The sequence below is a fragment of the Antechinus flavipes genome, chromosome 2, assembly GCF_016432865.1.
Source record: "Antechinus flavipes isolate AdamAnt ecotype Samford, QLD, Australia chromosome 2, AdamAnt_v2, whole genome shotgun sequence".
Lineage (NCBI taxonomy): Eukaryota > Metazoa > Chordata > Mammalia > Dasyuromorphia > Dasyuridae > Antechinus > Antechinus flavipes.
Genome location: NC_067399.1, coordinates 90934891 through 90961433, shown reverse-complemented (window position 1 = coordinate 90961433; position 26543 = coordinate 90934891). Strand labels below are relative to the sequence as shown.

The 26543-nt window shown below is 33.7% G+C and overlaps 1 protein-coding gene across 2 annotated transcripts in view; it reads left to right on the top strand.

Annotated features, from left to right (window-relative positions):
* Positions 1 to 26543, top strand: part of SRBD1 (S1 RNA binding domain 1) — a 301555-nt gene that overhangs the window by 158108 nt on the left and 116904 nt on the right. For both annotated transcript variants that reach the window (XM_051975202.1, XM_051975201.1), the window contains exon 17: positions 23610 to 23692. In XM_051975202.1, coding sequence (XP_051831162.1) covers positions 23610 to 23692 — 83 coding nt within the window. The remainder of the gene's footprint in view (positions 1 to 23609; positions 23693 to 26543) is intronic.

The following is a 26543-nucleotide window of genomic DNA, read 5'->3' as shown; positions in this document are numbered from 1 at the left end:
TTTACACTTGGTGAATTTTTTAAAAAAATTTTAACAAGATGGGGCACCCTGTCATTAATGCCATGCATGATTGACAATTTCTGGAAGACACTCTCAGACAAATTGTATTGGTACAGGCGATTCTTTTGCTTAACTCTCTCGATTACTTAACTTTTATCCATTAACTTTTTCTTGTGCATCCACATCACAATTATTGTGTACCCATCAAAACTTCATTTTTTGGATGATTTTAGGACTAATATTTAAAATTTACTCCTTTCAGTCACACAGAGTGGTAGCTGATGAAAAAAAATTTTTTTAAACAAAGTTTGAAAATCTACTAAAGTGGTGCATATAGTGCAATAAAATAGTTATTTTAAATTTTAGTTGGAAATTAGCCAGTATTTTAAAATTAAAAAGTTTTTTTTTGTGTGCCAAATTTGTGGGATTTTTTTTAGGACATTCCAAAAATTTTAGAGCATTCTTACTATTATTAAAGCATCAGACAGTACTTGGACTGTTGGGACACTCTATATTATCAACTCCTCAGGTACATCATAATTAGATACAAAGTTTTGGTAATATTTTCATCCAACTTCAAACATTCTTACATTTTCTTGTCTGAACTTTTTTTTAAGAAAATATCTGTGGAACCAAGGATCCTTTCTCAAAACATTTTAGAAATGATAAATATTGCTAGCACAGAATCCTTGTGCAAATCTTTTTCCTGAAACATAAATGAAATCTAGAAAAATAGTTTTGTAAAGCAACTTTGTTGAGAGTGAGAAACCTCTGAATAGGTTTTTTGAAATAGTAACATTCCTTGTTCTGGGCAGTTACAAGATTCGGTGTTTTGGGGCTCTTGCCAGACTTCATTTTAGTCCTCAGAGCCACTTAGTGCTTATTATTTCATTTTACCTATATGTAAGACATAGTTTATTTATTTGCTTCTATTTACCACCACTCCACCACACCCCCAATTCAGGCTATTGTTTTATAAATACAAAGTTACAGATAATTGTAATAATAACAGTAAGTGCATGAAGTGGTGAGACTTTATAATACATTTGCATGAACAATTCTCATTTTGAACAAATGGTAGGAAACAATGGTTTTTATTAATTAGCTTCATATAATAAGTATAGAACATTGCAAATGAATTACAGTCATTTTTATCAGGCTTTAATAAGGGAAAAAACTTTTTCCCTATTTGCTTGCTGTTTCAGTCTAATAGCAAAGTTTTAATTTTATAAGAATTAGAGTTCTGACAATTTCCGTTTAAGAATTCCAAATCAGAGAATTGACATTTTAAAAAAATCATATTATTTTATTGGCACAGTTGCTTAGCATAAAGATTTTTTTTTTAATACTCTCTTGAATCCAAGTCCTTTTTTCCCATTGTCTAACAGATAAAATTGTTTTTTAAGTATGGACAATAGAAATGTGCCACTCATTATTTCATTGATCTCCAAAGAAATACTAAGTGATCAATTTTATGAAGGAAATAGTACATCACAAAGTGAATTTTTATTTATTTTTATTTTTATTAAAGTTTTTTCATTTTCAAAACTTATGCATGGATAATTTTTCAGCATTGATCCTTGAAAAACTTTATGTCCCAAATTTTCCCTTCATTCCCCTTGTCCCCTCCTTAGATGGCAAGTAATCTAATATATATTAAACATGTTAAAATATATATTAAATCCAATGTATGTATACATATTTATACAATTATCATGCTGCACAAGAAAAAGCAGGTCAAAAGGGGGAAAAAAAAGTGAAAATGCTATGTTGTGAATCACTCATTTCCCACAGTCCTCTCTTTGGGTGTGAATGGTTTTCTTCACAAGATCATTGGAACTGGCTTCAATCATCTCATTGTTGAAAAGAGTCATGTCCATCAGAATTGATCATTGTATAGTCTTCTTGTTGCCATGTATAATGATCTCCTGTTCTGCTCATTTCACTTAGCATCAGTTCGTATAAGTCTCTCCAGGCTGAAATCATCCTGCTGCTCATTTCATACAGAACAGTAATATTCTGTAACATTCATATACCAAATTTATTTAGTTCTTCTCCAAGTGATGGGCATCCACTCAGTTTCCAGTTTCTTGCCACTACAAAAAGGGCTACCACAAATACTTTTGCACATGTGCGTCTCTTTCCTCCTTTAATCAAAGGATACACGCAGTTTGATAATTTTTGAGCATAGTTTTAAATTGCTCTCCAGAATGGCTGGATCTGTTCACAGTTCCACCAATAATGTATTAGTGTCCTAATTTTCCCACATCCCCTTCAACATTTGTCATTATCTTTTCCTGTCATCTTAGTCAATCTGAGAGGTGTGTAGTGGTATCTCAGAATTGTCTTTATTTGCATTTCTCTGATCAATAGTGATTTAGAGCACCTTTTCATATGACTGGAAATTGTTTTAATTTCTTTATCTGAAAATTGTTCATATACTTTGACCATTTATCAATTGGAATGGCTTGAATTCTTTTTTTTTTTTTTTTAATGTACACCTTTCTATTCTTTTTATTTTTATTTTTATTTTTTTTTAATTTTTATTTAATAATTACTTTATATTGACAGAATCCATGCCAGGGTAATTTTTTTTTTTTTTACAACATTATCCTTTGCACTCGTTTCTGTTCCAGTTTTTTTCCCCTCCCTCCCTCCACCCCCTCCCCTCGATGGCAAGCAGTCCTTTATATGTTGGATATGTTGCAGTATATCCTAGATACAATATATGTTTGCAGAACCGAACAGTTCTCTTGTTGCATAGGGAGAATTGGATTCAGAAGGTATAAATAACCCGGGAAGAAAAACAAAAATGCAGATAGTTCACATTCGTTTCCCAATGTTCTTTCTTTGGGTGTAGCTGCTTTTGTCCGTCATTTATCAATTGAAACTCAGTTAGGTCTCTTTGTCAAAGAAATCCACTTCCATCAAAATATGTCCTCATACAATATCATTGTCGAAGTATATAATGATCTCCTGGTTCTGCTCATTTCACTTAGCATCAGTTCATGTAAGTCTCGCCAGTCCTCTCTGTATTCATCCTGCTGGTCATTTCTTACAGAACAATAATATTCCATAACATTCATATACCACAATTTACCCAGCCATTCTCCAATTGATGGGCATCCATTCATTTTCCAGTTTCTAGCCACTACAAATAGGGCTGCTACAAACATTTTGGCACATACAGGTCCCTTTCCCTTCTTTAGTATTTCTTTGGGGTATAAGCCCAATAGAAACACTGCTGGATCAAAGGGTATGCACAATTTGATAATTTTTTGGGCATAATTCCAGATTGCTCTCCAGAATGGTTGGATTCGTTCACAACTCTACCAACAATGCATTAGTGTCCCAGTTTTCCCGCATCCCCTCCAACATTCATCCTTATTTTTTCCATTTTCATCTTAGCCAATCTGACAGGTGTATAGTGGTATCTCAGAGTTGTCTTAATTTGCATTTCTCTGATCAATAATGATTTGGAACACTCTTTCATATGAGTGGTAATAGTTTCAATTTCATCCTCTGAAAATTGTCTGTTCATATCCTTTGACCATTTATCAATTGGAATGGCTTGAATTCTTATAAATTTGAGTCAATATCTATATGTTTTAGAAATGATATTTAAGGATTATCAGAACCCTTAAATATAAAAATGTTTCCCCAGTATATTGTTTCTCTTCTAATCTTGTCTGCATTAATTTTGTTTGTACAAAACCTTTTTAACTTAATATAATCAAAATTATCTATTTGGTGTCAATAAGTTCCAGTTCTTATTTGGTTACAAATTCCTCCCACAAAGTGAAGTTTTAAAACTTGACAGCTTGCTAAAAAAAGAATTTAAGAAACAGTACAATTCTTGAGCAGTTCCTTAAAATAAGTGGGATAGGAAGATATGTGATAATCAAAATTATGTCACAAATCCTGACAGAGAGAAAGAAACTTGATTTTAAACAGTCTACTGTACGTTGTACTGTCTTTTTATTTTTTTAGAGGAAGTGAAGTTCAGGTCAATAAGATAACTTCTTAGATTCTAGAAACTTAATTTTTGATCATAGAATAAAGATAATAATAGATCCATATGGAAATTGCTTAATGCAATTTTTTTTTATTTTAAGAGAATATTTCTAAATTCAACAAGTAATTACATTGTCTTTTCAGATTTTTTATAATTTAATATGAATGAGCATAATATCCCTAGACAATGTTTAATTGATATAAGATAACTCCAAACTCCATATGTGAAATCAAATTAATTATAAGTTGGTAGTTTAGAATTAGCAGAACTTCTTCCAACCAATTAGTGGTCTCTGAATTTTCAAAAGTGAAAGTAGATACTCAGGATTTAATCCTGGTCTCTTTCTCTTCCCTTATCATACTTTACTTCTTGAGTTGAAAAATATACTTTTAAGGAAAGGAATCATAAAAATATGAAATCTCTTTCTTTGCCTTCTTTTCTTCTCCCTTTCCTTCTTCTTTCCTTTTATCCTTCTAATTCTTCCTTTTGCTTTTTTTTAACTCTCTATTCTTCATTTTCCTCATTTGTATAATAAAGGCCTTCAACTTAAAATCAGGAAGATCTTGATTTTGTCCACTTTAGGCTATGATTTTTTTGACCTAGATCAATGCATTGGGATTCCCTTTCAAATCTAAAATTCTATGAAGTTTCTTAATGAATGAAATAAATGTTAAATATGATGGAAGTATCTTAGCCACTAGCCACCATTCCAGAGTTGTTTCTTTGAGATACTCTCATCTCCTAGGCTTCTGAAATTTTCTCTGCAATTGGATTGCCAACTTCATAGAATTTTAGATTTGAAAGGGAATTCCAAAGTCATCTATTCCAGACATGTAAATCTTGTCTGTTAGCTGATTGAGCCCTAAAAAACTAAATAAGATAAAAATATGGGGAATGTGTAAGAAAATAAATTACAACAAATTTCAATATAATGTTAATTTTTTTGTTTGTAAGTCAGTATGTAGCTTCTGGAATCTGTTTCAATTTGAGTTTGGCACCACTGATCTAGTCTATTCTCTATATAGAAATTCTTCTTTTACAATGTTCTAGGTGATCTTCAGTGAAGAGAAGCCTGCTATTTCCCTAGACAATTCTATTTTTTGGAGTGAGCTCATTGTTAAGAAATTTTTGAGACTTCAGATCTGTTTCTCTGTAATTTCTACCTATTTCTCTTAGTTCTGGTCAGTATAAGTAATAATAATGTTTTTGCTGTTTGTGAGATCTTGAGCGTCATTTTTCTTGGACTTTAAAATGAGAGTTTTAGTTTAATTGAGGTCCCTTCTAATTCTAGAACTATGGGCCTAAATTCTATTTGAAAGTTTTTGAAAGTTGTTCTCATATCCCTTAAAATTTTTTCTCCATATTAAACGTTCTAAGGTCTTTAATCATTGCATGACTTGATCTCAAAGTCTTTTACTATCCTAATCTTTTTTTGGATATATTTGTTTATCAGTGTAATGCCCTTTCTAAATTGTAGTGTTGAGGATAATCAGCCAGTAAACGTTTATTATATGTCAGGCACTGTGCTAAATACTGAGTACACAAAAAAACAATCATTTCCCTCAAGCTACGCACAATCAAATGAAGAGACAACAAACATATATACAAACAACCTATATATAGCATAAACCAGATATAATTGAGAAGTTGGAAAAAGCTTCCTGTATAAGATGGGATTTTAGTTGAGACTTAAGGGAAGTTAAAAGATAGAGGTAGAAGAACATTCTAGGCAGCGGAAGTGCCCAGAATTGAGAGATAGAATATTTTGTTTGTGGGTCAGCGGGGAAGTTAGTATGTTTAGGTCAAAGAGTACTCCCAAAGATGGGGAATAAAAATCAGAAATATTAAAAAGCTGGGAGGGGGTCTGGGTCATAAAAGATATGATCCTTTTGGTGCTAGGGAGCCACTGGAAATTTTTATTAGAGATGTGTCATGATTGGATCTGCCCCTTAAGAAAATCATTTTGGTGGCTGGAGGGTGCTTGTCTGTCATGCTATTTATGTAGCCTGAGATTCCATTTACCTTGTTGGTGACTTTTATAGCTTGGCAAGTCTAATGAAATCTTAGAATCTTTTTCGTAGGAGCTATTTATTTACATGTCCTCCTATATTTGTTTAGGGTTAATCTTTTTAAAAAACTAAATGTAGATTTTTATATTTATTCTTATTCAGTCTCATCATTTGGCTATAACGTGACAGATGTTCATCAATTTCTTATACTTTTCAATATTTCAGGATTTTTCAAACCAAATAGTATAAACTCACTAAATAAAATATAAAACTAATTTGCAAGTTCAGATTTTCAAGAGTTCATTTTAAATAGGCCTTTGATTGAATCTTTCATGTTGTCTTCCTACTCAGAAAAAGTTTTTCTTTTTATTAGAAATAATCTTATTTTGATTTTCATATTGGCAGAATGTGAGTAAATAGTGTTATTGTAACTTTTTAAAAAATAGCATATGTTTCACAGGACATCAAATATATCTGTGGCAGTGTAGTCTGTAATTATAAGAATGATTATTAGAGGAGGGCATCTCTCTTGTATTATGTAGTATTTGCACTGAATAACCTTTTGTTATTTTAAAAAGAGAGTCATATATGAGAGCCTCCTTTGCACAAGCAAAAGGCAGATCAGATGACACCATGCTATTGCTCTCTAAGCCTGTCCAGCAAGCTGTGATTCTTAGAGTATGTTAAAAGTAAATAATGAGGGATTTGAAAAGACTTGTGAGACCAGCCAGTCAGGTTCACCATAGATCTTATCTCTGATAATTTGATGACAAATCATTGACTACAGAATCTCTGATAACCCATGTCTGTTTTGTTTTGTTTTGTTTCTGTTTCTACATGTTTGAAATAGTGAGATGAAGGGATTATTAATCTACAGAATATTTTCTTTTTAAATTGCTGGCCTTTTTTGTATTTATTATGACCATTGTTAGCCTGATGAGCAAGCTTATGACCTTGAAGTTTTCATTCACTTGAAGATTATGGGCCACTTATGTATAATAATAACAGTAGTAGTAACTAGTCTTTATATAGATTCTTTTATGTGCCAGGCACTATGCTAATCTCATTGTACCTCACAACAATCCTGGCAAAGGGAGATGCTGCTATTATCCTTAATATACAGATGAGAAGAGTGGGGGCCATGGAGATTATATGACTGGCTCAGGGTCACTGAATGAAGAAGTATCTGAGGCCAGAGTTGCTTAGATGTTCCTGACTCAGGTCCAGTCTTCTATCCATTGGGCCATCTTTCTGAGCACAGCAATCTGGATTAGTCGTACTGCCTAAAACCAAGGGAAATTGCTTTAAATTGGTAAAAATCTTCTGTTTCTCCATCTACTTAAATTACCTTACATGTACAATTTCATGGTTAATATATGGAACATACATAGAAGGTAGGGAAATGATCAACTCTTACCATCTCTTTGACTTTGGTCAAATCATTTAACCTTTGTCTGCCTCAATCTCCTCACCTGTAAAATAGCGACACCTACTTCCAGGGGGTTGTTGGGAGGAGCAAATATAATCACATCTATAAAACTCTTTCAAACCTTTAAAGCAGCACAATATGAATTATAGTTAGAATTATCATACAAAGAGAAGTCTGAAGTTAATTATATAGGAAAATTTCCTGAATATAAATTTTTGTATTCCATAAACATGGCATTGGTGTTGCACAAGAGACTTCACTTTTAGCTCCTTCTTGGGTGGTCGATTCTGCCTCTGAATTGGGCCCTTGCTATTTAGCTCCAGGTCTCTGCTTGGTGGTGTGTTGTGCTGTTAAGGTTTTTTTCTCCCAGGCAGGAGGTTGATAGTCAAATGAGAGAAATAAGTCCTTTCTTTCTCTTATCAGCTAGTAGGAGTGCAAAGGTGGGGTAGGAGGGTGGGAGGATTATCTTTTACCCAGTTCTCCCAGGCAAAAAAGAGGCAGAAGTTAAACCTTAGTCTGCTGACTTTAAATCTAATAATGAGATGGGGAAAACTTCCTTTTCTCTTTTTTTCTTTTTAACTTTTGGGCATATTATATTTCATTTGATATTATTTAATTAGCCTTTTTTGTTAAAAATATTGTGAAATTTAATATTTCAATACACCCATGAAGCACTGATAACCATATTCTGTCTCCTAATGGGATTGCAGTCTGTCTTCTTAGACTAAACAGGTCCAAGTCTTCCTGTAAATTCTCAGCTGAGTATCTCTACAATGTACTAAAAGATTCTTTTCATATTTTTTATATTAAAAATACTAAAGCAACATGTGTGTTGTCCAACAATTATTCTTTGCTTTCATTAACCTGACTGTTTAATCATATTTTATTTTATAATATCGTTTATATCACTTCTACAGATGATCCATTTTATGTCTTTCAACATGTTTACTTACATCAGGCATATCGCCATGCCCAATGGAGATCCCAGTGCCACTTCCATTTTCTCTATAAATAAATATGACTGTGATGTTACATTCTAAAGTTAGCTTTCTACCATTCTACCTAGTAAAAAAGAATTTAGTTTTTAAAGTGCCAGCAGATATTTTCTATCATTAACCTATTTGTTGTCTCCCTTCCAGTTTTGGTGCTTGTAATGCCAAGACCTCTTTATGATCAATATATGTAAGTCTTCTATGTAGCTTAAAGACTTTTCTCTTCTCTGTCAATATTCTTGAACCATATTTTCTAATATTTTTTTGCCTTTCTCACCTGTGTCAAGTTTTGCATTGAAGTCACTTTAAAGCCCTTGGTGGTTTAGGTAGGAGGAACTTATCTAGATCCTTGTAGACTTTTTTTTTTAATAGCTTTTTATATACAAAACATATACGTGGGTAATTTTTCTACATTGACCCTTGCAAAATCTTCTGTTCCAAATTTTCCCCTCTTTCTCCCCACTCCCTCCCCTAGATGGCAGGTAGTCCAATCCATATTAAATATGTTAAAATATATGTTAAATGCAATATTTGTATACATATTTATAGTTATCTTGCTGCACAACAAAAATCGAATGTAGAAGGAAAAAAAAACTGAGAAGAAAAACAAAAATGAAAGCAAACAGTAACAGAAAGAATGAAAATGCTATGTTGTGGTCCACACTCAGTTCCTATAGTCCTCTCTGGGTGTAGGTGGCTCTCTTCATTACTGAACAATTGGAACTGGTTTGAATCACCTCATTGTTGAAGAGAGCCACATCCATCAGAATTGATCATTGTATAGTCTTCTTATTGCCCTGTGTAATGATTTCTTACAGAATAATAATATTCTATAATATTCATATACCATAACTTATTCAGCCATTCTCCAATTGATCGGCATCCATTCAATTTCCAGGTTCTAGCTACTATAAAAAGGGCTACCACAAACATTTTTGCACATGTGGGTCCCTTTCCCTCTTTTAAGATTTCTTTGGGATATAAACCCAATGGAAACACTGCTGGATCAAAGGGGGTATGCACAATTTGATAACTTTTTGAGCATAATTCTAAATTGCTCTCCAGAATGGTTGGATCCGTTCACATTTCCACCAACAATGTATCAGTGTCCCAGTTTTCCCTTAACCCCTCCAACATTCGTCATTATCTTTTTCTGTCATTTTAGCCAATCTGAGAGGTGTGTAGTGGTATCTCAGAGTTGTCTTAATCTGCATTTCTCTGATAAATGGGGATTTGGAGCACCTTTTCATGTGACTAGAAATAGCTTCAATTTCTTCATCTGAAAATTGCCTGTTCATATCCTTTGACCATTTATCAATTGGAGAATGGCTTGATTTCTTATAAATTTGAATCAATTCTCTGTATATTTTGGAAATGAGGCCTTTATCAGAACCTTTGAATGTAAAAATGTTTTTCCAGTATATTGCTTTCCTTCTAATCTTATCTGCATTAGTTTTGTTTGTACAAAAACTTTTAAACTTAATATAATCAATTTTTGTGATCAGTAATGATCTCTAGTTCTTCATTGGTCACAAATTTCTTCCTCCTCCACAAATCTGAGAGATAAACCATCCTATGTTCTTCTAATTTGTTTATAATATCATTATTTATGTCTAGATCATGAACCCATTTCTACCTGATCTTGGTATATGATGTTAGGTGTGGGTCCAAGCCTACTTTCTGCCATTCTAGTTTCTAATTTTCCCAGCAGTTTTTGTCAAATAGTAAGTTCTTATCCCCAAAATTGGGGTCTTTGGGTTTGTCAAACACTAGTTTACATAGTCATTGACTATTTTGTTCTATGACCCTAACCTATTCCACTGATCAACTTCTCTATTTCTTAGCCAGTACCAAATGGTTTTGGTAACCATTGCTTTATAATCTATAGTTTTACATCTGGTACAGCTAGGACACCTTCATTTGATTTTTTTTTTTTTTTTCCCATTAGTACCCTTGAAATTCTTGACCCTTTTGTTCTTCCAGATGAATTTTATTGTCATTTTTTTCTAGGTCAGTAAAATAGTTTCTTGGGAATTTGATTGATATAAAACTAAATAAATAGATTAGGTAGTATTGTCATCTTTATTATGTTTGCTCGACCTATCCAAGAGCACTTGGTAATTTTCCAATTGTTTAGATATGATTTTATTTGTGTGGAAAGTGTTTTGTAGTTTTGCTCATATAGTTCTTGGCTTTCCCTTGGCAGATAGATTCCCAAATATTTTATATTATCGACACTTATTCTAAATGGAATTTCTCTTTGTATCTCTTGCTGTTGGATTTTGTTAGTGATGTATAAAAGTGTTGATTTATGTGAATTTATTTTGTGTCCTGCAACTTTGCTAAATTTGTGCATTATTTCTAATAGTTTTTAGTTGATTCTCTGGGGTTCTCTAAGTATACCATCATCATCATTATCATTTGATAATTTGGTTTCCTCATTACCTACTCTAATTCCTTTAATCTCTTTTTCATCTCTTAGCCAAAGCTAGCATTTCTAATGCAATATTGAATAGTAATGGTGATAGCAGGCAACTTTGTTTCACCCTTGATCTTATTCGAAATGGTTTCAGTTTATCCCCATTACATATGATGCTTACTGATGGTTTTAAATAGATGCTACTGACTATTTTAAGGAATAGTCCATTTATTGCTATACTCTCTAGTGTTTTTAATAGGAATGGGTATTGGATTTTATCAAATGCTTTCTCTGCATCTATCGAGATAATCATATGTTTTTTGTAAATCTGGTTATTGGTATAGTCAGTTATGCTAATAGTTTTCCTAATATTGAACCAGCCCTACATTCCTGGTACAAATCCTACTTGATCATGGTGTATTGTCCGGGAGATGATTTTCTGTAATCTCTTTGCAAATATCTTATTTAAGATTTTTACATCAATATTTATTAGGGAGATTGGTCTATAATTTTCTTCTCCTGTTTTTGTCCTACCTAGTTTAGGTATCAGTACCATGTCTGTGTCATAAAAGGAATTTGGTAGGAATCCTTCATTTCCTATTTTTTCAGATAGTTTATATAGTATTGGAATTAATTGTTCTTTAAATGTTTGATAGAATTCACACTTAAATCCATCTGGTCCTGGGGATTTTTTCTTAGGGAGTTGATTAATAGCTTGTCTGTTTTCTTTTTCTAAAATGGGTCTATTTAAGCAATTTACTTCCTTGTTTGTTAATATGGGCAATCTATATTTTTGTAGATATTCCTCCATTTCACTTAGGTTATCAAACATATTGACATAAAATTGGGCAAACTCCTAATTATTGCTCTAATTTTCTCTTCATTGGTGGAAAGTTCTCCCTTTGTCATTTTTAAGACTAACAATTTGATTTTCCGTTTTCCTTTTTCTAACCAAATTTACTAAATGTTTATCTATTTTGTTGGGAGTTTTTTCATAAAGTAGGTATTTTATATTTTTTCTGTTTTTTCTTTTTTGGTTTTAATTGACTAATTTCTTGATCTCATTGAGTCATTCATTTCCTTTTGTTCAGTTCTGATTTTTAGTTATTTTCTTCATTTACTTTTTTTTTTTTTACTTCTTTTTGTATTTGTCCAATTGAGTTTTTAAATGAGTTGTTTTGTTCTATGGAATTTTTTTCCATTTCACAAATTCTGTTTTTCAAGGAGTTGTTTTCTTTTTCCATTTTGTCAAATCTTAACTTTTAATGAGTTATATGTCTTTTCCAAACCCTCTTGCGAAGTTTTCCTTTCCTTTCCCATTTTTCTTCTAGCTCTTTTAAAAGATCCTTTATAATTTCTTCTAGGAGAGCCTTTTGTGATGGGACCAGGTTATACCATCTTTTGGGGCTTCATCTGGAGGTGATCTCCTTTTAGTTTTCTCAGGGTTTGAAATCTGTTCTTCTCTTTCACCAAAAAAACTATTTATGGTTAGAATTCTCTTTGCTTTCTTATTCATTAAAAAAAAAAAAAAAATTGGGATCTGCTGTTAGGTCAATGGAAGTTTTCCCAGCTTCCTCTGCAGTTTCACTGGGTCAGCGCTGACTCACTCACAGAGCTGGGTGGGCCTGGCCAGGTCTAGGAAGTGCGACTATAGAGTTTTGGTGTTCACTATTGATCTTTTATGTATGTGTTAGATGTTTTATAACTTCTCTGATGATCTACTGGCTTGCAAGCAGGGCAGAGTAGTCAAAATAGTGTAGATTCTCCTCCAGGAGGAGTCTGCCCCCGCTCCACGAGACCACACCCACCTTGCGTCTGCCCCGTATGCACTGGCCTCCATGCTCTGCCTTCCTGAGCCTGGCCATCTCCCTCTGCGCCTGAACAAAACAGACCTTTTCTGGCAATCTTCAAAATTATCTTCTGCTGATAATTTGCTGTACTCCCCATATTTGTGGATTCTGCCAGTCCAGAACTAATTTAGAGGCTGAATTTGCTAATTAGTTGAGGATCATAGGATAAGATCCTCTCCGCCATCCTGCCTCCACCCTAGACATTCTTTAATAATCTCTTCGTTCTCTTTAGTGGATATTGGCACATATGATTCAATTATTTCCCTGATTGCCTTTTTTGCACATACTTATTATGAGTTTTGCAATATGAGATGACTAAATACTTATGAAAAGATGTTTCTTGTTGCCTTTGGATATGGGACAAAATCAACTCCATCATTTCATTCATCTGTTTCTCTGAGAAGTAGCTATGAGACATTATTCCATGTAGTACCTATGAGACATTATTCCATGTAGTTCCAGCTTCCTTTTATCTACCAGTTGAAGTGGCAGTATCAAGATTAATTGGTTCAATTTCATCTGTTGCATATCTTGTTGGTCTATATCTAGGTCATTGTAAAAGGCTTTCACATTTAGAGCAAGAATTGCTAATTTTATGCTTTTGGGAGGTGGGGTGGTGTCAAAAACAGAATTTTAATACCATTTGTCCCCTTTTTGGTCACTGTCTTCCCCTGTGTAGTTCCCTCTACATCAACCATCACTTTTCATCTCCCCATTTATGTGTTGACTTCTCTCATTAGAATGTAAACTCCTTGTTTGTTTGCTTTTGTATTCTTGATGCTACTACAGTGCCTGCCTTAATAAATATCCACTCTGTCAGTCATTGCACAAGTCAGAGGGGACTTGATTGAGCTGAAGGCCATTTTGCGTTTTTCTTGTTTCATTGGTTAACGTGCCCAAAGAATTTATCACCAACTGGCCAATTTACTATGTTAGGTTTTTTTCAGTCTAAATTCACATTTTGTGGGATTTTATATGTGAAGTTGGAATTCTGTGTATGTGCGTGTACATATGCAAACATACATAGTGGCCATTTGCAGGATCATCACATAGTTTGTGTTAGAACCCTAATTCAAGCTATTATCAAGTTAAACCTAAACTATTAAATTGTCCAGTAATTGGTTTCCCTGGCCTAAAACTTTCCAATCTGTTCTCGACACAGTGCCAAAGTGATTTTCCTAAAGCTTGTGTCTGTCTGTGTCACATTCCCATGCTCAATAAACTCTAGTTCCTACCCAGGCCAAAATATATAAACTCATCTCCTTGACATTTAAAGCCTTCCACCCCATTTAGGGATAGTGGTGGTGGTGTTTTGTTTTGTTTTGTTTTGTTTTGTTTTGTTTTGTTTTGTTTTAGCTCTATTGCATCGTGCTTTCCTTGTTACTAGACAAACTAGACTTCTTACTGTTTCTCAAATAACACTTCCAAATTCTGTCCCTATGCCTTTGCAGTGGTGTTCTCCATTTCCTGTAATATATTCCTGCCTTACCTCTGAGTTTGAGAGAATCCATAGCACCCTTTAGAGCTGAATTCAAGTTTAACCCACTACATGATACCTCTCTTGTTTCTGCCAGTTCCTATTTCCTTCCTTCCCTGATTTGTGTATGCCTATATTTTTTGTGTATATTTATATGAATACAAATTTACATGTGTACCTATATGATACTAGTGTGTGTATGTATATTCATGCATGTGGGCCCTTGTATGAGGCACCTTGGTAGAAAAGTAAATAGAATACTCATTCTGGAATCAGGAAGACTAAAGTTTAAATCTGGCCTCAGATATTTCCTTGATAATGTGACTCTGGACAAATCACATAAACTCTGCTTTAATTTTCTCAACTATCAAATGGAGATAATAATAGTACTTACTTCTCAAGGTTGTTGAGAATATTACCTAAAATAATAATTGCAAAATACTTATTATAATTAATGCCCGATACTTAATATTTGCTTTCTATAATCTATTCCCCTCATTCCTTTTCCTTCACTTCTCCCTGCTATAGATTGTAAGCTCTTCAAGGACTGTTTCATTCTTGATTTTGTATCTTTCTTGTTTTGAACATAGTAGAAATTTTAAAAAGAACATTGTAATCATAATCATTATTCTTCATATAGCATTTTAAGATTTAAAAAGCATGTTATATGAATTATTTTCCCCCCAAATCCTTCTCAAATAGGTTATTTTCCTTTTACAGATGAGGAAACAGATTCAGATTTTAATGACTTTTTCTGAGTCACCCAACTAAGGAGGCTGTGAAGTAGGATTTGAATCTAATTTTTCCTCTTCTACTTTATTATGTTTTTCTGTCTTCTCCTGTAACTCTGTTCACAAATGAGAAACAAGAAAGATTAAAGTCTTATGAGCTGTTGTATTTAGAAGCTTTATACTCTTTATGTAATACATATTTTCTTCAGGTAGAAATGCAGGTGATGCCAGTAATTGGCCTAGTAAATACAATGAAATTGATTATTTAGTATCAGGAAACAATTCCTAATGCATGCAGAATTTGTATTTTAGCTTTATAATCAAGTTATTGGTTTAGAGTAAATATTACAAACAATTCTAATTTAGAAGAATAAAAATGTAAAGATGATATAGGTTATAGACCCCAATTAACTGATAATTCTTTTCTTTACCTTGTAAACTCTCCTTTTATACTCATAATTAAGTATTAATGTCAATTAAGATTTTTTCTTTTTTTTCTATTACCATTCCCCACTTTATTGAGCTCCCTATTCATTTTTGTTATTTCTTTCCGCTATCACTCTCCTTTATTTTTTTCTATTCCATTATGAACTTTCTAACCTAAATTTTGTTGTGGACAAACTCACATAATATTAAATCTTCTTTAATGCTCTTTTTACCTCTCATTGAAATCTGGGTCTATCTTGAATACATCTTTGTTCTCAGCCATTCTCTCCATTACTAATTTTTTCATGTTTCCTGATACACTGACCAAAACCAAGAGGCTAAATATTCTGTTTCCTTCCCCCTCCCCCACCATCTTTATAACTTTTCTCTCCATTGTTGTTCTGCATCTTTATTTTTGTTGAGGCTACTCAGTAAGCTATGAGCTTATTGAGGACGGATACAATGTTTTTGACTTTCTTTTATAGACCAGGTGCTCAGTATACTGTCTGATACACAGTAGGTGCCTAACAATGCAACAATGTTGCTGATGATTTTGGTGATGTCAATGGCAACAATAATAATAACAATAGGACACTTATTTCACTGATCTAGTCAGACTTGCAACTAAGTGCATACTATATATAATGCATGGTACTGTTTCTGGGAATAAACAAATTTTATCTGTTTGTTTTGTTTTCTTTGCTGAGGCAATTGGGGTTAAGTGACTTGCCCAGGGTCACACAGTATCTGAGACCAGATTTGAACTTAGGTCCTCCTGACTTCAGGGCTGGTGCTCTATCCATTGCGCCATGTAGCTGCCCCAGAAAGATAATATGTTGACAAATATGCCTAAAGTTTGAACACAAAGAATAAACTTAGTCTCAGGTGATGATATAGGTGAAGCCAGAGATTTTAAAAGGTAAATATAAAAAGAGGATTTTATTATTATCATAGGGGAATGTCTGCAGACATTTGAAGGCAGGAGGTGTCATTCTTTGATTTTTACCATAGCTATATATAGTAGATTCTAGAGTTGCTACTACATCATTTATCACTAGTGAAAGTTAGATAGATTAAGTGACTTCCTCATGGTCACAAATTAAGTACTAGAAGAAGGATTTCTACCTATTTCTTCTCTGAATCCAATCCCAGTATTTTTTTTTTTTCCCACAATTTTTTATTGCTCTAAGCTTTTGTTTTTTAGGTCACTCACCCTCTTTTTCAAAGAAATTTAATGGTTGAATCACAGTGTTTCTTTTCTGTTCCAGTCTACTGTCACTTGAATAAAAATATTGATGTCTACTCTAACACCATTATATCCCAAGGTTATTAACCTTATCCATTTCCTTGTCTTTCATTTTACTTCAGCTCTTTTTTTTTTTAAATTTTTTTAAACTTTTTATTGACAGAACCCATGCCAGAGTAATTTTTTTACAGCATTATCCCTTGCATTCACTTCTGTTCCGATTTTTCCCCTCTCTCCCTCCACCCCCTCCCCCAGATGGCAAGCAGTCCTTTACATGTTGAATAGGTACGGTATATCCTAGATACAATATATGTGTGCAAAACCGAACAGTTCTCTGTTGCACAGGGAGAATTGGATTCAGAATTACCTCAGCTCTTAAAAGTTAATACAGTTTATATGTCACTTCATCATTCTGAACTAATTTTCTTTTCTTTTTCTCTTCTTTTTTATGTGAAATTCTTATCTTTTTACTCTAAATCTATTTTTTATCATCTCTGAAGCCTCCAAAGTCTCTATCTGTTCTTGCCTCTCCTTCCCTCTCTTCCTCTCTCCTCTCTCTCTTTGTTCCTCTTCCTCTTCTTTCTTCCCTCCCTTCTTCTCTCTCTCCCTTTCCTTCTCCCTCTCCCTTTCCTTCTCCCTCTCCCCTTCCTCCCTCTTTTCTTCTCTCCCTCCCTTTCCCTCCCTGTGTCTTTTTCTTTCTTCATTTCCCTCCATTCTCTCTGTTCATCACACCAATTTCTTTAATTTTCTTTGTCCTTTTTTTTTTTTTTTAAAAAACCAGTTTGACTAGGCATTGTCTCTCTCTTCTCCAATATATCCTCCACACAGCTGCAGAAATCATTTTCTAGAGGCATAGATTTGCCTGTGTCAATTATTTGATGAAAAGTCTTCTTTATTTCTGTTGTTTTGTTGTTGTGTTTGACTCTTTGTGACCCCATTTGAGGTTTTTGAGGTTTTCTTGGCAAAGATACTGGAGTGGTTTGCCATTTCCTTCTCCAGTTCAATTTAAAAATGAGGAAACTGAGGCAAATAGGGTTAAATGATGTGTCCAGGTGACATGGCTAATAAGTGTTTGAGGGCAGATTGCAATTCATGCAAATCAATCTTTCTGATTCCAGACCCCACATTCTACCCATTATGCCACTTAGATTTTGTTCCTCTCTATTGCTTCTAGGATAGATTCCTAATGTTAGACCTTAACATTCTGCACATTTTGGCTCTCACCGACTTTTCCAACTTTATTTTATGTTATTGTTCTTTGCACATATCTATGATCCTGAACCAGTCACCTTCTCAGTGCTCTAGATTATTAAACTATATACATTGAGGGATAATTCTGATCTCCATTACTAGTGGGGCTTTTGTGATCTAGGAGTTCTTCATGTCAGGGAAATTACTGATCTAAGTCTCTTTGTCATTATCATCTGTCTATTGTACATTATACTTTTTCAACCAAAATGACTACCAGATGTTGCACAAATTTGTCCTTCTATCTTATTCATCCACTAGTCAAATGGTCAGTTAGTAAGCATTTAATAAGTATCTATTATGTATGTTACTTTATTAGCTACTGAGAATACAAATGCAAAGAATAAATTAATCCCTCCTCTTAGAATCTTACATCTAATAGATACAAGAACAAGTATGTATCTAAATGAATTGAAATAAAAAGAATAAATTTTTGGTAGTTAATAAGGATACCTAGCGTTTATATATTGGTTAGAGATGTGCAAAGTGCTTTTTTGGGTGGCAGTGTACTTAGTATATACTCTATTATCTCATTTTATCCTCACAACAACTCTGTGGTGTAGGTCAATGGTGTCAGTTTCACATAGAAATACCATAATAAGAATTCTTGGAAGAATCCATATTGGATTGCACCATATTGACCTAGAAAAAGACATATTAACATTATATAGGATGTATTTTATTGTTTTTTATTTTGTTAAATATTTCCCAGGGTGTTCAAGGAGGACTGACATAAACACTGCCAAGCCCTTTTACAAGGCTGCTTTCTACTTCTGTTATCTACCTGACACTCAACTCTTACCTGTGATTTCAAGAAGCTGTAATGTGTACATGAGTCACATTGTTAAACCCTTTCAGGCAATTAAATTAAATCAGATTAAGGGTAACCAAGGGGTCTCAAACCTGTTGATGAGTCAGGGGTGTCTGCCTCAAACATGGGGAGACTTTCTGTGGTAAAATGAGTGTGAACAGTTTGTTCCAATGGACCATGAAGGCAGTGGAAGCAGTTGTTGTGGAGCTCTTAGAGCTTAGTTAAACATTGAACCATCTGCTGCATCCTGAGATCTAATTATCTTGATTTGTTTTGTTACTGGACTTCAAAAATTCTAAGAATGAATTAAGCCAGTGGCTTTGCTCAACTCTGTCTCACTTATATCTGACTTATGCATGAATCAGGACATCACCATTTTACCATTTTTACTTACCTCAGAATTCTGTGGTAATAGGCAAGTGATGAAATAGCAGGTACGGATACACTGAGAGCTGTAGTCATAACCCAGTATACATGGGGCTTGGTTCATAGAGTTATCACCACATTGGACTAAAGCAGCAGTAGGGTTTAACAGCCTTTTGAAAGGACTTCACTGCTCACCACCTAGCATGAGAAAGGGGCAAAAAAAAATACCCTTAAAGTTATATCTGTACTCCTAGCTTTAATAACCCTGGCCTGCTGACTCTAGTAGGGGGAGACTCTATCATGTGGATGAATTGTAAAAATGTATGAAAACTTTTGTGAAGATAATTTCAGTCAAGTACATAGAATTTGTGCATGCTTATAGGCAACATGAAATACAGTAGACTCGAAAGACAAACAGCACTTGTTATAAGAGAAGTTAGTGGGTAGTACATCCAAATAACAGCCTTGAATTTAAAAAAGATTGACAACTGAAGGTTAACTTACTGAAGTTATAGCTGGATACAAGTTTTTCTGGAGTGGCCATTGTATTGAGGAGCACTATAAAGATGGTGTATGTTTCATATCTAATCTCATCGGCAAGCCTTTATGCCTCTCCAAAGAAGTGAATAACAGACTCATGAAAATGCAACTACCACTGCTAAGAAGCCACCATCATCAGTGTATATGTTCCTACCGTGATGAATCCTAAGAAGTCAGAAGTTTTATGAGGACCTGGAAACCCTCATCATCAATGTGTGAGAGAAGATAGGCTTGTACTTTGGGAATTTAAATGCCAGTGTAGGAACAGACTACCAGACTTGACAGGGAGTCATTGGAAGGATTGGAATTGGAAATGGCAATAGCAACAGTCATTTTCTATTGAAGACTTGTGTACCTCATGATCTTCTCATCACCAACACTGTTTAGCATTTACCTAAATTTAGTAAAACTTCATGAACACCTCCTCGCATTGGAATTTGTAAGGAGAAGAGATAGAATATGAGCACAGAGTGTTGGTCCCATCTTACATTTATCCTTTTTAAGTAAATATTCTCATTTGGTTGACAAAAGCAGCAGCTCCAAGGCTAGATGACTACCTGAAGTCTGGTAAGATGATAAGAAATTAGAGTGCTTCTCCATGATGAATACTTTCTTGCTAACTTGGTTACTTGCTAAGTTGCCTACATATGATTGTCAACAATGGAGCAGAAAAGAAATGGGCAATTTCCAGAGATTTGGTGTATTGTACTACAATTTACACATCTCAGCCAGAGTATTCAACAAATAAGATTAGTTTAATGGAAATGATGGGAAAATTCAGAAGCTGCTAAATAAAAACCAAATATTCCACAAGATTTACCAGTCGGTTCATCTGTCACTGAGATAACATTTAACTCAATCAAAAGTAAAATGCAGGCAAAGCTTAGAGAGATGCAGGATTTTTGGTTCAATTAAAAGGCAGATGAAATTGAGCTTTATGATGATAATGACAATCCAAAATACATTATGTCATCCTGAAGGCTATTTACGTACAAATAATTGTGCATTCAGTGCAGCCTCTGAGGTTAAGATGCAATAGAATAAGGATCTCTTCCCCTTGTGTTGATTTTCACTTGGCAATTCATACCAAATAAACTGCATCAGCCAGCACCACACCATCCACATGTAGAACTATTGGTTACAGCAAATGGATAAATATTAAATGCTGTGGATAAGTTCAGTTGCCTTGGTCTTATATTTTCCAGGGATATTCACATAGATGATGAGGTTGATGCACATATGTCAGAGCTAGCTCAGTGTTTGGGAAGCTTCAAAGTAAAGTATGGAAAGAAAAATTATTAGACTCCTTACTAAAATGAAAATCTACGAGCCATGTGGTAACTCTTTATTGAATGCCTATAGAACCTGGACAGTCTACTAGTACCACTTCAGAAAACTGAATTGCTTCCATTTGAATTGTCTTAGGAAGATTCTGAAGATCACTTGGTAAGATAAGGAACTGGATAGTGAGATCCTTTGTTGAGTTGAATCTATTGCAGAGAGTGCAGCTCTAATGGACTATGTTGTTCTAATATAAAACATAACTTTGTCTAAAAGACTATTTTATGGAGATCTTATAGGAGGCATGCACTCACACTCATGTGCATGTGCACACACATGTGAGAAGACACATTCAAGGTCTTTTTAAAGAAATTAGGAATTTGATTGCATAATATGGGAGACACTGGCACTGCTCAGCATAGTGTGCTTGTGTCAAAGAAGGCTCTGTGCTCTATGAGCAAAGCAGAAATGCAGTAGCTCAAAAGAATTGTGAGATGCACAAATTTAGAAATATCTCCATGCCACAGTATTTAAATGGACTGTCTGTGCCCAATCTGTGGTAGAACTATTAGAGCTTGTGTTAAACTGATCAGCTAGGCAGACACACTATATACTTGACCCTGAAATAATGATATTATTTCAGTCATTTTTAAGCGTGAAGAATAACAACCAATTAAATATTTTCCAGTTGTGTTTTAATCAGGTTTCTGCTTCACTCAGGAGTATTTTATACCTCTCAATGTAGGTTCTGTTTTCCATTTTAATGATGAGGAAAACGAAGCTGAGTGTAGTTGTTACCTGCCCAGGATTAGACAGCTTAGTGTATTAGTTTAATACAGGTAGTGTTGGGGTTGAGAGAGTGGGGATTAGTAATTGTAGTCATCCAGAAAGGTTCTCTGATAGATTTGTGAGTAGGGGAATTATAGGAGGTATGAGGAGAGAAAAAATAAAATAACTTCTTTGCCTAGCGAGATAAGGGTCTATTAGGGAAGAATAAAAGGGTTACCTTGCTACAGGGAAGACCAGTTGAAATTAGATAACATGAATTTGTTGTGGATTCATTAACATCTTTTTGTAACTTCCTCTACTTATGTTCAGCCACATGTGAGGAGTAAAGGAGGTGGATAGCAAAAATATGGCAGAGCTAAGGTTGGTAAATGAGAAGTATCAAAAAGACATGTTTTCAAGATATTCTAGAGAAGAGGACAGCATGGTCTTGAATTGGCTAACTGTTAAGTTCATTTTGGGATGGGAGAAAATTGTAATCAAGAGATAGGGAAATGGTCTGAGAAAGTGCTAAAGGGTACTTTAATTAGACATGAGTTTGAAGATTAAGTGCAGTGCATAGCAAGAAAGGGAGCGATAGATGATTATTAATCAAATGGAGCAATATCAAGAATTATGAACTCAGGTAGGGAATGCTTGTAGTTAATGATAAGAGCCTGGTTATGAACATCTTGATTGGAAAAGATGGAAGAATTGGGAGGTTAGGAAGTTTTAGTAGAGCATCGACATGAATGCCCCCCATTTAAAGGACCTGGGTATGGTAAGAGAAGAAAACAGTACTCTAGATGTTGGCTGAATTCCTCAAATTCCACATTCTATATATCTTTACTAGATTCTTCCTATCCCTATGCTTCAGCCTTCCCTGTGAGTTTGTGTGTGTGTGTGTGTGTGTGTGTGTGTGTGTGTGTGTGTGTATTATATACTTAATTATTCATACACTTAGTTTTTAACTGTTATATAGTTATTAAAATGTGAGTCCTTTGAGAGCAGAGATCATCTTTTTGCCTTTATTTGTATCCCCTGCATTTGAAAAAAGTGCCTGACATATAGTAACCATTTAATAAGTAATTTGATTCCTAAGTTGTCAGTACTTCTTGTATGAGTTAAATTTATTTGATATTTCTTCTTAGAAACTATTGACTGTGTTTCTGCTATTTCTTCACTACATCTGTGTTGGAGTGAAAAGCATAGTGTAGTGGAAAAAACACTGCACTTGGAGCATAAAGTATCAATGTTTTAAGTTTTTGCTCCACTGTTTTTGACCTTCTGATCCTGGATATGTCTTTCCAGCTCTTTGGGCCTCAGATAATTATTAAAAAATGAGGGAGAAACAACCTGATATGATAGCCAGAAAGCTGGTCTCAAGTCCCACTTCTGACACCTACTGGCTATTTGACCTCAAGCAAGTTACTTCATTTCTCTTTGCTCTAGGCCATTTCCACAGCCTCTAAGTTAAAGAAAATCTACCAACCTGCATTAATAGACAGAATGTCCTCTCCTGATTTGTCTATACCAATGAAATCACAGGTACAGTCCCTATCCCCAGCTGGTAAAATGAAAATAATGATATCATTACCATTTTCCTCCCACACAGGATTGTGGTGCATAAAGCATTGTATAAATTTGTGTTATTATTCTTTAATGTAAGCATGTGTTTTGTGCATTTAGGATGAAAAAGAATACATTATAGACTTTTTCTTACTATTTTAATCAAAAATCTTATTTAGCTACATTAGTCAATGCCTGAGTTAGCTATGCTGAGCGTTAATTTTTAAATTGTATCTTCATTAAAGTCTGATATTTTCTCCTTGTGTGATAAAAAGAAAAGATTATCTAGAATTCTTCAACTAAATTATTGAATTCTTTTTGGGAGAATGGGAGGAAACGATTAAATACTTACATCACTTTTAAATACTAGTAAGTAATTATCTGGTACTGCTTTTCACATTAAACCATACTTGTTTTCTAATTCTGTTTTTTCAGTTTCCATAGCAAGACGTGTACAAGATCCGTTAGCTGAGCTAGTGAAAATTGAGCCGAAGCACATTGGAGTTGGAATGTATCAGGTAAAGCAATATGAGCTTTTAATTTAAGAGAAATTTAGGAAATCTATCAATCTTTCAGATTATACCAAACCGAAAATATGCAAATTAAGGGTCACAAAGTTGATTCCTATTTTCAAAGATTGGTGTGGAATTAGTAGTTAATATTTATAAGTTGTCATAGGAAGATTTCTCTCCTTTATTCTTTGTTTTACAAAGGTTATGATTGAAACAGAATTGGCTGCAGTGAGATTTATAGTCTATTAAAAACATTAGATCAGACTAGTAACTTGATATGCAGACCCTTCTTTTCACATCATTATAGTTGTTGTGGGGAAAAGGAGAAAGTTAGCTCTTGTGTAAATGAGCATGAATTATTGATCTTCTGGGAAGAGATTGTTAACATAACACACTAGACTCTTTTTCTTGTGTTTCAATGATTTACATAAATGGTATTGCTATAGTTATTTGTTTTGTCACTAAGCTTTGTAGTGGAAAAACATTTTTTTTTTCCAGTTTTGTAGTTACATTCACAAGTTAGTACAAATGAGCTAAATTACTTAGCATGGTGTTTACCACGTAGTAGATTCTGTATAAATAGTTTTTGTTGTTATTTTTATAAAGTGAATTTACTCTGATGGACAGACAATCCATCATAAGCTTTAACTTGTCTCCTGCATTCACATCTTTCTTCTCTTTGAAGTGAACTTAAGGCATCTTTAGATGTAGATTGAGATGATGCTTACCACCTAATTCATGGGGGATTTGTATTAGTTATGAATTTCATTTTAGGCATATGATATGTCATATAATTGGAATTTTAGATCTAAAAGTTGCTTTAACTATCATTTAGTAACTTTTCCTCCACCCCCTTGTTTCACATATGAGAATACTGAAGCTTGGCTAACAGAGGTAGAGCCAAAAATTAAAACCCAGATTTCCTGACTTCTGGTTTGGTTTTCTACCATAAGATAAAATCCCATGACAGCAAATAACATTACAACGAAAGTCTATTATTAAAACATATTCAAAGTCTCCGCTAAGAGACTTTCTACTTACTTTTGACAATATGAAATTCTAGGATAATCAAAAGGTTTAGCTAGAATTCATTATAATGAGTCTTGGCCTATAATTTCTTTAAGCACAAATTAGGCATATGTAGTAATAATTGTTATAGAGATGAGTAATTGTGGACAAACAATGCTGAAAAAAGAGATGACATCTTTCAAAAAAAGGATATTAAGTACTTAGGAAATAGTAGAGACCATAAAATTACTTTCAGTACCATATGAAATAATTTTTGGTTTAACAATAGCTAAAATTCAAAAGCATAAAATTCGAAATTTTATGCTCCAGCTCTTGTCCTATAAAATTGCAGGTGTTGATTTTAAAAACACATGGCTCTCAATTTTTATGGAGAGGGAGGTGGTAGAGATCATCAGACATTATATCCCCAGGTGACCTAAAAGGGCTTCTTTACTAGACCATGGTTTGATGAGACTTTTCCTTTGAAATAAGAATAAGATGATGCCTTATTGGCTATACAGTGATCTGTGGGAAGATGCCTTATTTTGTGCTGAGGACTCCAATCTTGTTCTTGAGTTACTAGTATTCCATAGGTGAATTAGGTGAATTTGAAATTTCTTCCTATTCTCCATTTACTAACTTTGTGTGTTAAGGGTGAGCAGGATAAGACAAAGAGAAAAGCTTTGGTTCAGTTCTTTATTCTAGCCTCTTCCATCTTTAGTAATAATAGAAGTGGGGAATAAATTTTATTAAGATGAATTTTTGAGTATTCTTTTTGGGGATTCCTAATGACTGCTATAACTACACCTTTTTTCCCCTAATTTTTTAAAAATAAATTGTTTCTCAGAATGAAATTATTTTCTCTGATGAACTCATTTGTGGAATTTGAAATGTACAGGTTTATTTTCCTATAGAAACAGTACTTTGAAAAGAAAAAAAAAGTTTTTAATCATGTGAAGATAATAATATGTTAATCTGTTTCATGTGTCATATGTGTGAGTTACTACATGTATTTTATGTTTGATAGTAAAGAAAAATTACTTCTAAATGGTTGCTTGCTGATTGAACTCAAACTCTTCTTTCTTCTTTTTCTGCATTATTTATCATTACTGGGACAGGATGATACTGTCCTATTTATTGATGGTCATCTAAGGACCTTATTTGGAAACCCCATGTTTCATCCTGAAGCAATCATTTTTGAATCTTAAAAATTCTAATTATTTGTCCCATTTTACTTTTTGAATTTTAAAAAATAAAACGGGACAAATAATTAGGATTTTTAAGAAACTAGAGACTGTCTAGTCCAACTTTATTATTTTACAGATGATTAAACTGAGACTCAGAGAAAAAAGTTGAAGTGATTTTTCCCTAAGTCCCTAAATAGTAAGGGACAGTAACATGTTTAAAACCAGGATTTTTAACTGCAGAATCAGTATTCTTCCCCCTGAATCTTACAGGTATACCAAATTTTTTATAGTGTTTTTATGCCAAATACTGTCTTGCATTACTTTTCACAAAATGAATAGGCCAAAATATTTGAGATCTTGTCTACCTTGATTTTTTTCTAAGTTAACACACATAGAATGATTAGCAAATTCTTATTTGCTACTATGAAATATATGTGTAAAAGTCCAAATTCTCTATAAATTCAAAAATATTTTCTTTTATTTATGAATGTGAAATTAAGGTAGTTTATTTCAAAGAAGCTAAAGCCTATAACTTTGATTACTACAACATAACTGAAGTTTTAATTTTTCCTTTTTAAAAATTAGGATCTTTTATTCATTTAGATAATTATTATTTTCTTGGTTGTTGAAAATGCTGTTGAGTTGTAATTTTACTCGGTGAT